This window comes from Pristiophorus japonicus, chromosome 8, assembly GCF_044704955.1.
Source record: "Pristiophorus japonicus isolate sPriJap1 chromosome 8, sPriJap1.hap1, whole genome shotgun sequence".
Lineage (NCBI taxonomy): Eukaryota > Metazoa > Chordata > Chondrichthyes > Pristiophoridae > Pristiophorus > Pristiophorus japonicus.
The window spans coordinates 8,435,052-8,453,370 of NC_091984.1; the positions used below are offsets into that span (position 1 = coordinate 8,435,052).

The window sequence follows — 18,319 nt, forward strand, 5'->3', positions numbered from 1 at the left end:
CATGGCAGATGAAATTTAAAGCAGAAAAGTGTAAGTGATACATTTTTGTTAAAAGACTGAGGAGAGCAAATATAAACTAAAGGGTACATACCTAAAGGGGGTGCATGAACGGAGCGACCTAGGGGTATATGTGCATATATCGTTGAAGGTGGCAGGGCAGGTTGAGAAAGCAGATAAAAAAAGTTTAGAGGATCCTGGCTTCCTGCTAAGAGGTATCGAGTACAAAATCATGGTTATTATGATGAACCTGTATAAAACACTAGTTCAGCCTCAACTGGAGTATTGTGTCCAATTCTAGGCACGGCACTTTAGGAATGATGTGAAGGTATTAGAGAGGGTGCAGAACAGACTTACAAGAATGATTCCAGGGATCAGGGAGTTCAGTTACGTGGAGAGACAGGAGAATTTGGGGTTGTTCTCCTTTGAGCAGAGATGATTGAGAGGAGATTTGATAGAGGTGTTCAAAATCATGAGGGGTCTGAACAGAGTAGATCAAGAGAAACTGTTCCCATTGCACAATGCTCCTGCTGCTCACCTCCTTAACTAACTCCAACTGCACCTCCTTAATGAGAGCAGCAGGTTTCTTTCTCCAATGGCTGGGGGAAAATATGTCTCTCCTCCACCTCCTGACTGCACCCAGCAGTAATTTCAGTGAGGCATCATTGAATCTGGGTGCTGCCCTTGCTCTATGTCCACCATCCATACTGAACATCTCCAATTTACACATAGACACCGTCCCTTTAAATACAGCTGAGATTATGTCATGTGGGTGTGCATCACGCCCACTGTGCAGCTCGGAGACACAAAACCTTGAAGTCAAAATTAATTGCTACAATTCAGTTGAGATTGCAAATTCAGCCCGCTCAGTTGATTTCCGTGTTTCCCCCATGGAATTCCACACCGGAGCACACAACCTGCCTTCAGATTAATATCGGGGTCAACAATATGGAACAAACTTTCAAACCTGATATCATTTTGCTTCAGTTTCAACTCTCTAAAAAATAATTGTTGGAATGTGTGTGTTGCTGCCCATCTCGAGTTGCCCAAAGCGACTGTGTGTCTTGCGAGGTATTTCAGAGGGCAGTTAATGATCAGTCACATTGGTGTGTGACCGAGGTTACATAGAGGTCAGACCGGGTAAGGGTAACACATTTCCTTCCCCAAATATGAGTCTCAATTGCCAAATCCTGCACACAGAGAATATTGAATCATGAAAGGCTGTAATGTTCACATTGTACAAAGAATCTTAAATGCACCAATCTCCATTATGCTTTGATTGATAATCTTACCATGTAGTTAAAATATGGAACCCTCGAAACTTCATCCCAATATTTGCCGGTAAATGATTTAGGCAAGAGCTTCATGATATCTTTGTATGGGACCCAGTTTGCCACTGCATAACTGCAAGGGGCATCTTCCAAATTGTTCCTTTCCAATTCACATCTACCAGGCTGGAAAGTACAAAAAGGATGAGAAAATAATACTTGTGAATATATTTAATTTGGTAACTTCAAAAACACAGGAACAGCATGAACGATCTCCAAATGTAAAAGACAAGACACACCCAGTGGTTTATCTGGAATGCATAATTAGATCCTGCCTGCCTAAGTAATCAAGTACTTTACAAATTGTAATTTGAGCGATTCTGACTGCCAGGCGCCAGTCGGAACAGAGCTCACATCGAAGAGATTGGGCTCACCCTTGTGGTTTAAGATGTACTCCTACCCCCCAAGCATGTTTCTAACATTCAGTTCACCCCCTGAGTTTCTGATTTTTTGCCAATCAACAAGTTCCTTACCTCCCCCACCACCCAAGTTCCTGACCTTCCCCTTCACGTTTCTGTCATCCTCTCCCCACTCAATTTCCTGCCTTTCACCCTCCCCCCTTCCCACCCCCGAGATCCTGACCTTCTTTCACCCTGCCCAAGTATCTGAACTGCCCCCGCCCAAGTATCTGACCTCCCCCCGCCTCAGGTCCTGACCACCCAATGCCCAAGTATCTGACCTCCCCCCGCCCAAGGTCCTGACCACCCAATGCCCAAGTTCCTGACCTTCTTTACCCCTCTGGGCTCTTTACCTTCTTCCCCTACACCCCATTTTCCCCCGCTTCCTAACTTTCTCCACCTTCCCAATTTTCTTCCCCCTTTTGGTTCCTGACCTTCTCTCCCCAACTAGTTCCTTACCATCCCCCACCACCCATCGATGGGGCATTGTGTGTGGGTCACAGATTGTTAACAGGTTTATTGGCTATGAAGTGAATAGTAACCCAGCATGGCTCAAAGACTGGTGTGGAAGAAATGGGTTTCAATTCATGGGGCACGGGCACGAGTACAGGGGTAAGAGGGAACTGTCCCATTGGGACAGGTTTCACTTGAACCATGCTGGGGCTAGTGTCCTGGTGAATTGAATAACTAGGGCTGTAGAGAGGGGAGAGTTCAGGTGAGCAGAAATTTAAAAAGTCATAGAGCAAGGTGAAGGCAATAGAGCAGGGTAGCGGTGGGGGAAATGATAACCAAAGTTTGACAGGAAGAGACAGAATGTATAAAAATAAGAGTGTATCAGAAAGTGTGGTCAAAGCAGGGCAAAATGATAAATCATAGAATCATAGTAACATAGAAATATACACCATGGAAGGAAGGGGAAAATGTTGGAATCAGTTATTAAAGATGAAATAGCAGCGCATTTGGAAAGCAGTGACAAGATCGGTCCAAGTCAGCGTGGATTTATGAAAGAGATATCATGCTTGACAAATCTTCTCGAATGTTTTGAGGATTTGACTAGTAGAGTGGACAAGGGAGAACCAGTGGATGTGGTGTATTTGGACTTTAAAAAGGCTTTTGACAGAGTCCCACACAAAGAGATTAGTTTGCAAAAATTAAAGCACATTGGAGTTAAGGTATTGACGTGGATAGAGAACTGGTTGGCAGATAGGAAACAAAGAGTAGTGATAAACGGGTCCTTCTCAGAATGGCAGGCAGTGACTAGTGGGGTGCCGCAGGGCTCAGTGCTGGGACCCCAGCTATTTACAATATACATCAAAAATTTTGATGAAGGAATTTAGTGTAATATCTCCAAGTTTGCAGATGACACTAAGCTGGGTGGCAGTGTGAGCTGTGAGGAGGACTCTAAGAGGCTGCAGGATGATTTGGACAGGTTAGGTGAGTGGACAAATGCATGGCAGATGCAGTATAATGTGGATAAATGTGAGGATATCAACTTTGGTGGCAAAAACACAAAGGCAGAATATTACCTGCATGGTGGCAGATTAGGAAAAGGGGAGGTGCAACGAGACCTGGGTATCATGGTACATCAGTCATTGAAAGTTGGCATGCAGGTACAGCAGGCGGTGAAGGAGGCAAATGGTATGTTGGCCTTCATAGCTAGGGGATTTCAGTATAGGAGCAGGGAGGTCTTAATGCAGTCGTGCAGGGCCTTGGTGAGGCCTCACCTGGAATATTGTGTTCAGTTTTGGTCTCCTAATCTGAGGAAGGATGTTCTTGCTATTGAGGGAGTGCAGTGAAGATTCACCAGACTGATTCCCGGGATGGCAGGACTGACATGAGGAGAGATTGGATCGACTGGGCCTGTATTCACTGGAGTTTAGAAGGATGAGAGGGGATCTCATCGAAACATATAAAATTCTGAAGGGATTGGACAGGTTAGATGCAGGAAGAATGTTCCTGATGTTGGGGAAGTCCAGAACCAGGGGTCACAGTCTAAGGATAAAGGGTAAGCCATTTAGGAACGAGATGAAGAGAAACTTCTTTACTCAGAGAGTTGTTAACCTGTGGAATTTTCTACTGCACAGATTTGTTGATGCCAGTTCATTACATATGTTCAAGGAGAAATTAGATACGGCCCTGGTGGCTAAAGGGATCAAGGGATATGGAGAGAAAGCAGGAAAGGGATACTGAGGTGAATGATCAGCCATGATCTTACTGAATGGTGGTGCAGGCTCGAAGGGCCGAATGGCCTACTCCTGCACCTATTTTCTATGTTTCTATGTTTATGTTTCTATTTTGGCCCATTGAGTCCGTGCAGGACAACCAAGAGCTACCAGCCTAATCCCACTTTGCAGCTCTTGGTTCGTAGCCCTGTAGGTTACGGCACTTTAAGTGCAAATCTAAGTACCTTTTAAATGTGGTGAGGGTTCCTGCCTCTAACACACTTTCAGGTAGTGAGTTCCAGACCACCACTATCCTCTGGGTGAGGAACTTTCCCTTCATATCTTCCCAAAACCTCCCCCAAATTACTTTAAATCCATCATCATCATAGGCGGTCCCTCACGCGAGAATGACTTGTTTCCACTAGAGTTCACAGATGTTTCAAATGAAGGAGCCAATGTTCCAGTCCTGAACTCCAATTGAGGGGGTGGAAGAGGCCTGTGTGTGGATTTTTTTAATGTGTGGTGACTGTTGCACATCAGTCACCACACAGGCTCAACAAAGCTAGGCCTTCATCCAATGGCAAGGGTTGAAGCATATACCTAGTACGCACACATATCGCAGTGTGGGCAGGCCCATGCTGCCACTGGGCCCTCGGCTCTTATGGGCTCCATATTCTCATTCACCGCACCTTCGCCCACAATGTTCCAGGGCCCGGTGCTACAACTCTATTTATAGCCCCGACCTGCGGTGGTGTTCTCACACAGATCGGGATGGCCCACATAATCTATGCCACTTGGTTGTTGACCACTTGGCCAAGAGAAACAGGTCCTTCCTATCCATTCTATCCAGACCCCTCATAATTTTATACACCTCAATAAGGTCTCCGCTTAGCCTCCTCTGTTCCAAAGAAAACAGACCCAATGTTTCCTCAGAGCCAAAAAGATAAAACAAAAATATTTTTATCTTAATGAACACAGCATTTGTAAAAAGATAGAAGAGTTAACGGCGCAAATAAATGTAAATGGGTATGATTTGATAGCCATTACAGAGACAAGGTTACAAGGTGACCAAGGCTGGGAACTGAATATTCATGAATATTTGACAATTCGGAGGGCTAGACAGAAAGGAAAAGGAGGTGGGGTAGCTCTATTAATACAGGATGAGATCAGTGCAGTAGTGAGAAATTATATTGGCTCAGAAGATCAAGATGTAGGGTGGATGGAGATAAGAAATAATAAGGGGATGAAGTCACTGGTGCAGGTAGTCTATAGATCCCCGAACAGTAGTTACACTGTTGGATGGAGTATAACTCAAGAAATAATGGAGGCATGTAAGAAAAGTACAGCAATAATCATGGGTAATTTTAATCTTCATATTGATTGGACAAATCAAATTGAGGAAGAGTTCATAGAGTGTATCCTTGCGGAACCAACCAGGGAACAGGCTATCTTAGATCTGGTGCTGTGTAATGAACAGGATTAATAAATGATTTCATCGTAAAGGATCTTCTAGGAAAGAGTAATCATTGCATGGTTGAATTTCAAATTCAGTTGTAGGGTCAGAAAGTTGGATCTCAAACCAGTGTACTGATTCTAATTAAAGGCGATTACAAAAGTATGAAAGTAGAGTTGGCTAAAGTGGACTGGGAAAATAGATTAACATGTAAGACATTTATAAGCAATGGCAGATATTTAAGGAGCTACTTCATAACTCTCAACAAAAATATATTCTGGTGAGAAGGAAAGACTTTACCAGAAGGGAGAACCATCCGTGATTTATTAAGGAAGTAAAGGATGGTATCAAATTGAAAACAATGGCGTACAAAGTTGCCAAGATTAATGGGAGGCCAGAGGAATGGGAATTTTATAAAACCAGCAAAGAACAACTTAAAAAGTAATAAAGAGAGGGAAGATAGATTATGAGAGTAAATTAGCAAGAAATATAAAAACAGAAAGTATGAGCTTCTACAAGTATATAAGAAGGAAGAGAGTAGCTATAGTAAATGTTGGTCACTTAGAGGATGAGACTGGGGAATTAATAATGGGTAACATGAAAATAGCAGAGACTTTGAACAAATATTTTGTGTCAGACTTCACGGTAGAAGACAGTAAATACATCTCAATAATGGATAATCCAGAGGCTATATGGAGGGAGGAACTTAAAACAATCACTATCACTAAAGAAAAAGTACTCGGTAAAATAATAGGATTAAAGGTGCACAAATCCTGATGGCTGGTATCCTAGGGTTTTAAAAGAAGTGGCTGCAGAGATAGTGGATGCATTGGTGGTAATCGAGCAAACGTCACTGGATTTGTGAGAGGTTCCAGCAGATTTGAAAACCACAAATGTAACGCCCCAATTTAAAAAAGGAGGCAGACAGAAAGCAGAAAACAATAGAGCAGTTAGCCTAACATCTTTCGTTGGGAAAATGCTGGAGTCCATTATTAAGGAAGCAGTAGCAGGACATTTGGAAAAGCATCATTCAGACAAGCAGAGTCAGAATGGTTTTATGCAAGGGAAATCATGTTTGACAAATTTGCTGGAGTTCTTTGAGGATGTAAACAGCAGGTTGGATAAGGGGGAACCAGTGGATGTGGTGTATTTGGATTTCCAGAGGGCATTTGATAAAGTGCCACATAAAAGGCTATTGAACAAGATAAAATCTCACGGGGTTGGGGGTAATATATCAGCATGGATAGCGGATTAGAGAAATAGCAGAAAACAGAGAGTGGGGATGAATGGGTCATTTCCCGGTTGGCAAACAATAACTAGTGGGGTGCCACAGGGATCGGTGCTGGGGCCTTCAAAAATTTACAATCTATATTAATGATTTGGATGACGGGATCGCATGCAATGTAGCCAAATTTGCTGATGATATAAAGATGGATGGGAAAGTAAGTTGTGAGGAGGACATGAACAATCTACAAAGGGATGCAGACAGGCTAAGTGAGTGGGCAATCATTTGGCAGATGGAGTATAATGTGGGAAAGTGTGAGGTTATCCACTTTGGCAGGAAAAATAAAAAAGCAAATTATTATTTAAATAGAGGCAAATTACAAAATGCTGTAGTACAGAGGGTCCTGGGGCTAGATTTTCCACATTTTTTGCATGCTTAACGCTCACTTAATGTCCATTTATCGCTGAAATGACGTATAACGCCCAGATCTCGTCCATTTAGCCACAAAATTGAAACTGACAGGCATCTTTTGGACACTTATCGCCAAGCGTTACTTTCCCCATGTGCAAAACGACGGGAAAAAATAATACCGCCCACCCATCTTTTTGGGGCGGAATCATCAGAATGGGCGAAATCAACACCCACAATATTTCCCAGCGTTAGTTTCCGCTCAAGATTAAATAATACCGACCGCCCACTTTTTTTTGTCCGAAAGATCACATTTTCCGAAACTAACGCCCAGGAGATCTGCCAGTGTCACTTTCTCCACCTCGCACACATATCGGTCACAATATCGCTCACACAAAAAAACGCCCAGAAAAAGTGGAACTAACCGGAAATAATCCCAGCGTTATGGACGCCATGTTCTACATCACATGTCACATCATTTAAAAGGCTGCTCTGCTTCCAGCTTGGGAGAGTTCGGATGTGCTCTGGAGATCTTTGGAGGGGTTGTGAACATCTGTACAAACATCTTTATCATATTGTGAACGATTGGAATTTAATAGGTGTCTTCGTCGGGACATTCATTCTTTGTGACTAATCGGTAGAAAACAGAAAGCTATTGCAATGGGGCCTGTCCTTTCTCACCCTCTCTTGATGACCAATTACATGCTGCAGACTCCGTATCACCCTATCTCGGAACCAATGTTCCGCAGTCATCAGTGCATACGCCCCCACACTCGATGTAATGGATTCGGCTAAAGAGGATTTTTATTCCAACCTCGAGACATCCTTGTCCTGTGTCCCCACAGGCGACAAATTGATCCTCCTGGGTGATTTTAATGCCAGGGTTGGCAAAGACACAGTCCTCTGGGGAGGTGTGATTGGCAGAGAGGGGGTAGGGAAAGGGAATTCCAGCGGTACCCTACTCCTGACAAAATGTCTTGAACATGAACTCCTCATTACCAACACCCTGTTCCGCCAGAGGGACAAATACAAGGCATCGTGGCTCCACCCTCGCTGCAAACACTGGCATCTGCTCGACTATGTCATCGTCCGAGCCAGGGATCGCAAGGATGTACTCATCACCCGCGCCATGACAGGAGCTGCCGACTGCTGGACAGATCACCGTCTAATCCAACCCATCATCAACATTAACATTGCTCCAAAGCAGAGGGGACAGCAGAAGCAGTTCTGCAAAAAAGTTAATGCTGCGTCACTTAGAGACCCAGCTAAGAGAGCCCGATATAGCCAGCGCCTCACAGCTAATCTGGCATGCCTTGATGACCCTGAGATGCTGAATCCCCATCACACTTGGTCTGCCCTCCAGGCCTCTATAACCAGTGCCTGTGAAGAGACACTTGGTCACTCAACCTGAAAACATCAGGACTGGTTTGATGAAAATGATCAGGAGATCGAAGAACTAATAGATCGCAAGTGCAAAGCATTTCTGAGCCTCAAGCAACAGCCAACTCGGGAGTTGCAAAACATTACAGACGGCTCAAGGCTCAGGTCCAACAAAACCTCGGGACCTAAAGAACAGATGTTGGATGGAGAAAGCACAGGAGATACAACAACTGGTCGACAACCACGATATGCGAGGATTCTTCACTGCAGTCAAGGCCACCTACGGTCCAAACTCCCAAGGCCCCACCACACTCCTGGCCAAGAACGGGGAAACACTCATCAAGGACACTGAGGCTGTCAGGGCCCGATGGAAGGAGCACTTTCAAGATTTCCTCAATCAAGACTCTGCCTTTGACTCGAGTGTTCTCGATTCCATCCCGCAGCATGCCACCCGCCACCAGCTCAGTGAAACTCCAACATTGCACGAGGTTGGCAAAGCCATAAAACAGCTTAAGAATAACAAGGCTACGGGTGCGGATGGAATCCCTGCTGAGGCGCTAAAATACAGCAGAGAGGCGCTGTTGGCGCGGATACATGAACTCATCTCTCTCATCTGGAGGGAGGAGAGCATGCCGGGAGTTCTCAGAGATGTAGTGATTGTGGTCATCTTTAAAAAGGGGAGACAAGTCCGACTACGGCAACTACAGAAGAATCTCCCTGCTTTCAGCCACTGGGAAAGTTGCCGCTCGAGTTCTCCTCAGTTGTCTTCTCTCAGTGGCCGAGGAGCTCCTCCCGGAATCACAATGCGGATTTCGTCCTCTTCGGGGCATAACTGACATGATCTTTGCAGTGCGCCAGTTCCAGGCAAAATGCAGGGAGCAGCGCCAGCCTTTATACATGGCCTTTATCGATCTTACAAAGGCCTTTGACACTGTCAACCATAAGGGTCTATGGAGCGTCCTCCTCCGTTTCAGATGCCCCCAAGAGTTTGTCAACATCCTTCGCCTGCTTCAGGATGACATGCAGGCCGTGATCCTCACCAACGGATCCATTACAGACCCAATCCACGACCGGACCGGGGTGAAACAGGGCTGTGTTATTGCTCCACCCTCTTCTCAATCTTCCTCGCCGCCATGCTCCACCTCACAATCAACAAGCTCCCCGCTGGAGTGGAACTAAACTACAGAACCAGTGGGAAGCTGTTTAACCTACGCTGCCTCCAGGCCAGGTCCAAGATCACCCCAACCTCTGTCATTGAGCTGCAGTATGTGGACAATGCCTGTGTCTGTGCAAATTCAGAGGCTGAACTGCAGGATATAGTCAATGTATTCACTGAGGCATATGAAAGCATGGGCCTTACGCTTAACATCCGTAAGACAAATGTCCTTCACCAGCCTGTCATCGCCACACAGCACTGCCCTCCAATCATCAATCACCATTTACCATATCTCGGGAGCCTCTTACCAACAAAGGCAGACATTGATGCGGAGATTCAGCATCGCCTCCAGTGCGCCAGTGCAGCCTTCGACCGCCTGCGGAAAAGAGTTTTTAAAGACCAGACTCTCCAATCTACCACCAAACTCATGGTCTACAGGGCTGTCGTAATACCCGCCCTCCTGTATGGATCTGAGGCATGGACGATTTACAGAAGGCACCTCAAGTCGCTGGAGATATATCACCAACGATGTCTCCACAAGATCCTGCAAATCTCCTGGGAGGACAGGCGCACCAACATCAGTGTCCTCGACCAGGCTAATATCCCCAGCATTGAAACACTGACCACACTCGATCAGCTTCGCTGGCAGGCCACATAGTACGCATGCCAGATACGAGACTCCCTAAGTAAACGCTTTATACAGAGCTCCTTCGTGGTAAACGAGCCAAAGGAGGAGAGCAGAAACGTTATAAGGACACCCTCAATGCCTCCCTGGTAAAGTGCGACATCACCACTGACACTTGGGAGACCCTGGATGCAGACTGCCTGAGGCAGAGAAAGTCCATCCGGGAGGGCATTGAGCTCTTTGAGTCTCGACGCAAGGAGCATGAAGAGGCCAGGCACAGGCAGCGGAAGGAGCATGCAGCAAACCAGCCCTACCAACCCCTTCCCCTGACGAGTGTCTGTCCCACCTGTAACAGGATCTGTGCCTCTCGTATTGGACTGTTCAGCTATCAGAGAACTCACTTTGGGAGTGGAAGCAAGTCTTCCTCGATTCCGAGGGACTGCCTACGATGATGGCTGCAGACTCGAGATGGCCCAAGGTACGCTCCACATCACTATGTGCCCAATGTAAGATGTGCCAGACTGATGAGGACCAGATGTTACACCCCCCGCAAGTACAGGGAGAAGCAGTCTTACCTCGACTTGCCCGACACTACCTGCCTTCAGAGACTGCGCTTCCACAAAGAGGTTATCACTGAGGTATGCCAGCTCATAAGCGGAGATCTGCAGCATGCCAGCACCATCAGTACTGCACTGTCCGTCGAGGTCAAAGTCACCGCGGCACTGTCGTTCTACACATCGGGTTCTTTTCAGGCCTCAGCTGGTGACATTTGCGATCTGTCTCAGCATGCCACACATTGATGCATTAGACAGGTCACTGAAGCCCTGTGCACACGCAGGATGGACCTGATCAGCTTCCCTATGACCAGGGAGGCTCAGACTGAGAGGGCTTTAGGATTCTCCCAAATTGCTAACTTCCCCAAGGTTCAGGGAACAATAGACTGTACGCACATCGCGATGTAGGCACCTTTTCAGGATGCAGAGGTTTTCAGGAACCGCAAGAGATTCCACTCCCTGAATGTGCAACTCGTTTGTCAACCGCCAGCAAATTATAATGGCAATGAATGCAAAATTTCTGGGCAGCATCCATGATGCTCACATCCTGTGTGAGAGCACTGTAACTGACTTGTTTAACAATCAGCCACAAGGTCAATGCTGGATGCTTGGTGACAAAGGATATGGCCTTGCCACCTGATGACCCCCCTGCGTGACACCCACACCGAACCTGAGAGGCAATACAACGAGAGCCGCAGAGCCACTCTGAATATCATGGAGAAAACCATTGGAGTGCTTAAGCAGCACTTCAGATGCCCGAACCACTCAAGAGGCGAGCTCCAATACCCCCCTGAGCAAGTAACTTAATTCATGGTGGTGTGCTCCATGCTGCACAACTTGACTATCAGGAGGGGAAAAGAATTGCCTGAAGAGTCTGACAGTCCAGCTCACCAGAGAGAGGAAGAGAAGGACGAGGAGGTGGATGCTGACATCGGCCCAGACAATCAGGCTGATGCTGAAGCCATACCCCCGCCCCCCTGCCAACCTCATGAAAGGGCCTGTGGTGGATAGCTGCAAGACTGTTATATCAGGAGCTCATCAATGAGCGCTTTTCCTGAAAGAACATTGGTGGTATTTACAAAGCTGACACACTGCTGTGTGTGTAAGTCATATATCAAAGGTGGGCATCATCTTTATGATAGTTAAAGTTTAAGTTGATTGAAGTTAAGAGTAATTATGCCCTTTCATGTTCAGGAATCACCAGTGTATAATGGTGCAGCTATCTGAGACAATGCGAAACAAGGTCTTATTAAATCAAAAACATTTAAATCGAACATTGTCTGAAATTATAAGTATTTCTGTAAAAAACACTCCTTCACCCCACCACCCCACTTCTCGTCCCCACCTCTACCCCTTCCCCTTCCCCTCCAGACTCCAAGCCACCTGGCCGAGGAGCACCTCAGGTGATGCTTCATTGCGGGAGGGGGGGGAATGACGGCCGAACCGTTGCTCAGATATATACGAGAGAGGACAGTCCCGAGGCGGGAACGTGCTCCGAGCCAGAAGCAAGAGGTTGCTCCTGGCTCTTATGTGTCTTTGGCAATAGGGATGCGGCACCTTGGGGTGCAGTGCCGCGATCTGGGACCATTGAGAGTCCTCTGCCACCAGTGTTCCTGGCTACCAGCTCCAGGGCCTCCTCCATCCTTTCCATGTTATATAGAAACATAGAAACATAGAAAATAGGTGCAGGAGCAGGCCATCCGGTGCTTCGAGCCTGCACCACCATTCAATAAGATCATGGTTGATCATTCCTTCAGTACCCCATTCCTGCTTTCTCTCCATACCCCTTGATCCCTTTAGCCGCAAGGGCCATATCTAACTCCCTCTTGAATATATCTAACGAACTGGCATCAACAACTCTCTGCGGTAGGGAATTCCACAGGTTAACAACTCTCTGAGTGAAGAAGTTCCTCCTCATCTCAGTCCTTACCCCTTATCCTAAGACTATGTTCCCTGGTTCTGGACTTCCCCAACATCGGGAACATTCTTCCTGCATCTAACCTGTCCAATTTTTGTTGGACAAAAACTCAGTGCCAACTATGTTCTTGGTGCTTAGTAAACTTTTTACTGCTGGTGAATCTCCCTCGTACCTCGCACAACAGCCAAACAAGCACACATCACACAGCCACACACAATTTCAGTCCCTCTCAGCTCCCTCTCTCTGTGTCTCCTCTTCTGTGCATGTCAAGACGACCCTTGACCTCTTGAATCATGGGAATCGAGCGGTGCCAAGCCGTTGCCGTTGCTAAGGACAGCAACACTTTACGGCACACGGTCAGAGAGATTTAACGCTACTGCCCATTTCATATCACTCGCAGTAACGCCCAATTTCAAAAATGGAGACGAGGTGCTTTGAGAATTAGTGAGAAGCTGGGGATCTGAAAACCCATTTTTACCACCCACGTCGGAAATAATGCCCAATTGAACAAATACTTTGATTCTGTCTTCATGAAGGAAGACACAAATAACCTTCCGGATGTATTAGGGAACCGAGAGTCTAGTGAGAAGGAGGAACTGAAGGATATCCTTATTAGGCAGGAAATTGTGTTAGGATGATTGATGGGATTGAAGGCTGATCAATCCCCAGGGCCAGATCTACATCCAGAGTACTTAAAGAAGTGGCCCTAGAAATAGTGGATGCATTGGTGATCATTTTGCAACAGTCTATCGACTCTGGATCAGTCCCTATGGACTGGAGGGTAGCTAATGTAACACTACTTTTTAAAAAAGGAGGGAGAGAGAAAACGGTTAATTATAGAACAGTTAGCCTGACATCAGTAGTGAGGAAAATGTTGGAATCAATCATTAAGGATGAAATAGCAGCGCATTTGGAAAGCAGTGATAGGATTGGTTCAAGTCAGCATGGATTTATGAAAGCGAAATCATGCTTGACAAATCTTCTGGAAATTTTTGAGGATGTAACTAGCAGAGTGGACAAGGGAGAACCAGTGGATGTGGTGTATTTGGATTTTCAAAAGGCTTTTGACAAGGTCCCACACAAGAGATTGGTGTGCAAAATCAAAGAACATGCTATCGGTGGTAGTGTACTGACATGGATAGAGAACTGGTTGGCAGACAGGAAGCAGAGAGTTGGGATAAACGGGTCCTTTTCAGAAAGGCAGGCAGTGACTAGTGGAGTGCCACAGGGATCAGTGCTGGGACCCCAGCTCTTTACAATATATATTAATGATTTGGATGAAGGAATTGAGTGTAATATCTCCAAATTTGCAGATGACACTCAACTGGGTGGCGGTGTGAGCTGTGAGGAGGACTCTAAGAGGCTGCTGGGTGACTTGGACAGGTTAGGCGAGTGGGCAAATGCATGGCAGATGCAGTATAATGTGGATAAATGTGAGGTTATCCACTTTGAGGGTAAAAACATGAAGACAGAATATTATCTGAATGGTGGCAGATTCGGAAAAGGGGAGGTACTGCGAGACCTGGGTGTCATGGTTCATCAGTCATTGAAAGTGGGCATGCAGGTACAGCAGGCGGTGAAGAAGGCAAATGGTATGTTGGCCTTCATAGCTAGGGGGTTTGAGTATCGAAGCAGGGAAGTCTTACTGCAGTTGTACAGGGCCTTGGTGAGGCCTCACCTGGAATATTGTGTTCAGTTTTGGTTTCCGAATCTGAGGAAGGATGTTCTTGCTATTGAGGGAGTGCAGCGAAGGTTCACCAGGGATGGCTGGACTGACATATGAGGAGAGACTGGATCAACTGGGCCTTTATACACTGGAGTTTAGAAGGATGAGAGGGGATCTCATAGACACATATAAGATTCTGATGGGGCTGGACAGGTTATTGATGAAACGAACCTTAAAGACCAGGCTCTCGTTAATCCTCCCAGACATGCATGAAGTTGTTGAGGCTAAGCGTCAAAAGCTTATTGAGTACCATGACCGAAATTCGAGGGAGAGGTGGAATGAGATAGGGGACAAAGTGTTGGTGCTAAACTATGGCCGGGGTCCCAAATGGCTTGCCTGAGTAACAGACAAAGAGGGAAACAGACTACTGGTTGTACAAATGGACAATGGCCAAACCTGCCGGAGGCATATTGACCAAGTAAAAAGTAGATTCACTGATAACACTGAAGAACCAGAGGCAGACTACAATGTGGAACTCACACCACACCTGGTGGACAGACACCAAGGCAAACAACTGAACCACAACTAAGACGCTCCACGCGAGAGCGCAGACCACCTGAGAGACTGAATCTATAAAGGCAATAAGACCTTGGGGGAGGGTGATGTCATGCATCTCACATTACTGTATATAACTGTATCTTACCATGCTATACATGACTGTAACTGGATATGACCTGCAACAATAAGCATACCTTACCACCAGGGGTGCACTTGCAGGAGACACTCCATACCTGTCCCACTGAGGTATATAAAGGGAGGTCTCAGGCAAGTGCAGCACTGGAGAGCTGGAATTAAAGGTGCAGGTCCTGAGTGATCTTGACTTCAGCGTGTGTCTCGTGTAAGTCAGTACATTAGAGTCAGGACTTAACAGGTGGCAATAACACGAAAGCAGAATATTATCTGTATGGCGGCAGATTAGGAAAAGGGGAGGTGCAACGAGACCTGGGTGTCATGGTACATCAGTCATTGAAAGTTGGCATGCAGGTACAGCAGGTGGTGAAGAAGGCAAATGGTATGTTGGCCTTCATAGCTAGGGGATTTGAGTATAGGAGCAGGGAGGTCTTATTGCAGTTGTACAGGGCCTTGGTGAGGCCTCACCTGGAACATTGTGTTCAGTTTTGGTCTCCTAATCTGAGGAAGGACGTTCTTGCTATTGAGGGAGTGCAATGAAGGTTCACCAGACTGATTCACGGGATGGCAGGACTTACATATGAGGGGAGACTGGATTGACTGGGCTTGTATTCACTGGAGTTTAGAAGGATGAGAGGTGATCTCATAGAAATATATAACATTCTGACAAGACAGGAGTGGTTAGATGCAGGAAGAATGTTCCCGATGTTGGGAAGTCCAGAACCGGGGGACATAGTATAAGGTTAAGGAGTAAGCCATTTAGGACTGAGATGAGGAGAAACTTCTTCATTCAGAAAGTTGTTAACCTGTGGAATTCCCTACCGCTGAGAGTTGTTGATGCCAGTTCATTGGATATATTCCAGAGGGAGTTAGATATGGCGAATCAAGGGATATGGAGGGAAAGCAGAAAATGTGTACTGAGGTGAATGATCAGCCATGATCTTATTGAATGGTGGTGCAGGCTCGAAGGGCCGAATGGCCTACTCCTGCACCTATTTTCTATGTTTCTATCTAGCCCCTGGAGGCCTTGTGCATGAAACATAAAGAGTTAGCATGCAGATACAGCAAGTAATCAGGAAGGCAAATGGAATGTTGGATTTTATTGCAAAGGGGATAGAGTATAAAAGCAGGGAAGTCCTGCTACAACATTAAAGGGTATTGGTGAGGCCATACTTAGAGCACTGCGCACAGTTTTGCTCTCCTTATTTAAGGAGGGATACACTTGCATTGGAGGCAGTTCAGAGAAGGTTCATTAGGTTGATTCCTCAGAAGAAGGGATTGACTTATGAGGAAAGGTTGAGCAGATTGGAATTCTCTGCCCCAGAGAGCTGTGGAGGCTAGGTCATTGAATATAAGGTATGATCGACATATTTTTGAATAATAAGTGAGTGAAGGATTATGGGAGCGGACAGGGAAGTGGAGCCGAGCCCAAGATCAGATTAGCCATGATCTTATTAAATGGCGGAGCAGGCTCGAGGGGCCAAATGGTCTCCTCTTGCTCCTATTTCTTATGTTCTTATGTTTAACAGTATCATGGGTTCTGGATTTCATCCAGTCCAATGATATCACTTGCTACACAAGTAGCAAACATTCCGAGAAACCAACCAGGTCGAGAGGAAGGAGAGGAGAACGTTGTATAGGTGTAAAAAGGGTGGGATTGGATGTATGTGATCCGCCTTACCATCTGGATCACATTCTCGCTTTCATTCCTTCCATCTCCACCAGCTTTCGACCTGAGTCACATTTTTCCCCCATCCCCATTGTGCTCTCCGTGCTATTTAATCTCCCCGTCCCCGAATTCCTGACCTCCTCTCATCCCTGAATTCCTGACCTCCTCTCCCCATCGAGGTCCTGATCTCCTCTCCCCACCAAGTTTCAGAACTCCTTTCCCTTCGCTCCAGTCCTTTCTCCTCCCCTTAAACCCTCTCCATTCCCTCTCTTTCTCTCTCCCATTAGACCATTCTTTCCCCACCTCTTTCTCTCCTCCCCCCCCTCTCTCTGTATACCCCTCTCTCTCTCTTCACTCCCCTCTCCCTGTCTCCCACCTTCTCTCTCCCCTTCACTCTCCCTCTCTCTACCCTTCACCACTCTCTCGTCCATCTGTCCCTCTCTCTCATTCCCCTTCTCTCTCCCCATCTCCCTCACCACCTTTCTCTCTCCCCTCCCCCTCTCTTCCACTCTCTCTCTCACTTTCACCGTATCTCTCTTTGATCCACCTCTCTCTCTCTTTCTTCCTCTCTCTCTCTCCCTTCTCCTCTCTCCTTCTCTTCTGCCAACAGCCCCCTCCGCCACCACACACTGCCCCCAATGGATCCAATGACCATCTCCTTCTCTCTCATTTCCCCTCTGTCTCTGGCTCTCTTCAGCAGCTGTCCCCACTCTGCACCTGGCCACCAATGCAAACAGCGACCTTCTCCTTCAGGAGTGAATTAAAGCGTGGCCCACAGTGCAGGTCACAACTGTTGGGTACTGCGCATTCACGGCTTTGGGAGAAACATAGAAACATAGAAAATAGGTGCAGGAGTAGGCCATTCAGCCCTTCGAGCCTGCACCACCATTCAATAAGATCACGGCTGATCATTCCTTCAGTATCCTTTCCTGCTTTCTCTCCATACCCCTTGATCCCTTTAGCTGTAAGGGCCATATCGAACTCCCTCTTGAATATATCCAATGAACTGCCACCAACAACTCTCTGCGGCAGGGAATTCCACAGGTTAACAACTTTCTGAGTGAAGAAGTTTCTCCTCAACTCATTCCTAAATGGCCTACCCCTTATCCTTAGACTGTTCTGGACTTCCCCAACATCGGGTACATTCTTCCCGCATCGAACCTGTCCAGCCCCGTCAGACTCTTATATGTTTCTATGAGATCCCCTCTCATCTTTCTAAACTCCAGTGTATGAAGGCTCAGTGGATCCAATTTCTCCTCATGTCAGTCCAGCCATCCCTGGAATCAGTCTGGTGAACCTTTGCTGCACTCCCTCAATAGTAAGAACGTCCTTCCTCAGATTAGGAGACCAAAACTGAACACAATATTCCAGGTGAGACCTCACCAAGGCCCTGTACAACTGCAGTAAGACTTCCCTGCCCTTATCCTAAAATTGCCTAGTGTGAAGGCCAACATACCATTTGCCTTCTTCAACACCTGCTGTACCTGCATGCCAACTTTCAATGAATGATGAACCATGACACCCAGGTCTCGCTGCACCTCCCCTTTTCCTAATCTGCCGCCATTCAGTTAATGTTCGGCCTTCGTGTTTTTACCCCCAAAGTGTATAACCTCACATTTATCCTCATTTATACAGCATCTGCCATGCATTTGCCCACACGCCTAACCTGTCCAAGTCACCCAGCAGCCTC

General features: G+C 46.5%; 1 protein-coding gene across 1 annotated transcript in view; it reads right to left on the reverse strand.

Annotated features, from left to right (window-relative positions):
* Positions 1-18,319, reverse strand: part of LOC139268373 (di-N-acetylchitobiase-like) — a 71,509-nt gene that overhangs the window by 23,326 nt on the left and 29,864 nt on the right. The window contains exon 7 of the mRNA XM_070886443.1: positions 1,290-1,451. Coding sequence (XP_070742544.1) covers positions 1,290-1,451 — 162 coding nt within the window. The remainder of the gene's footprint in view (positions 1-1,289; positions 1,452-18,319) is intronic.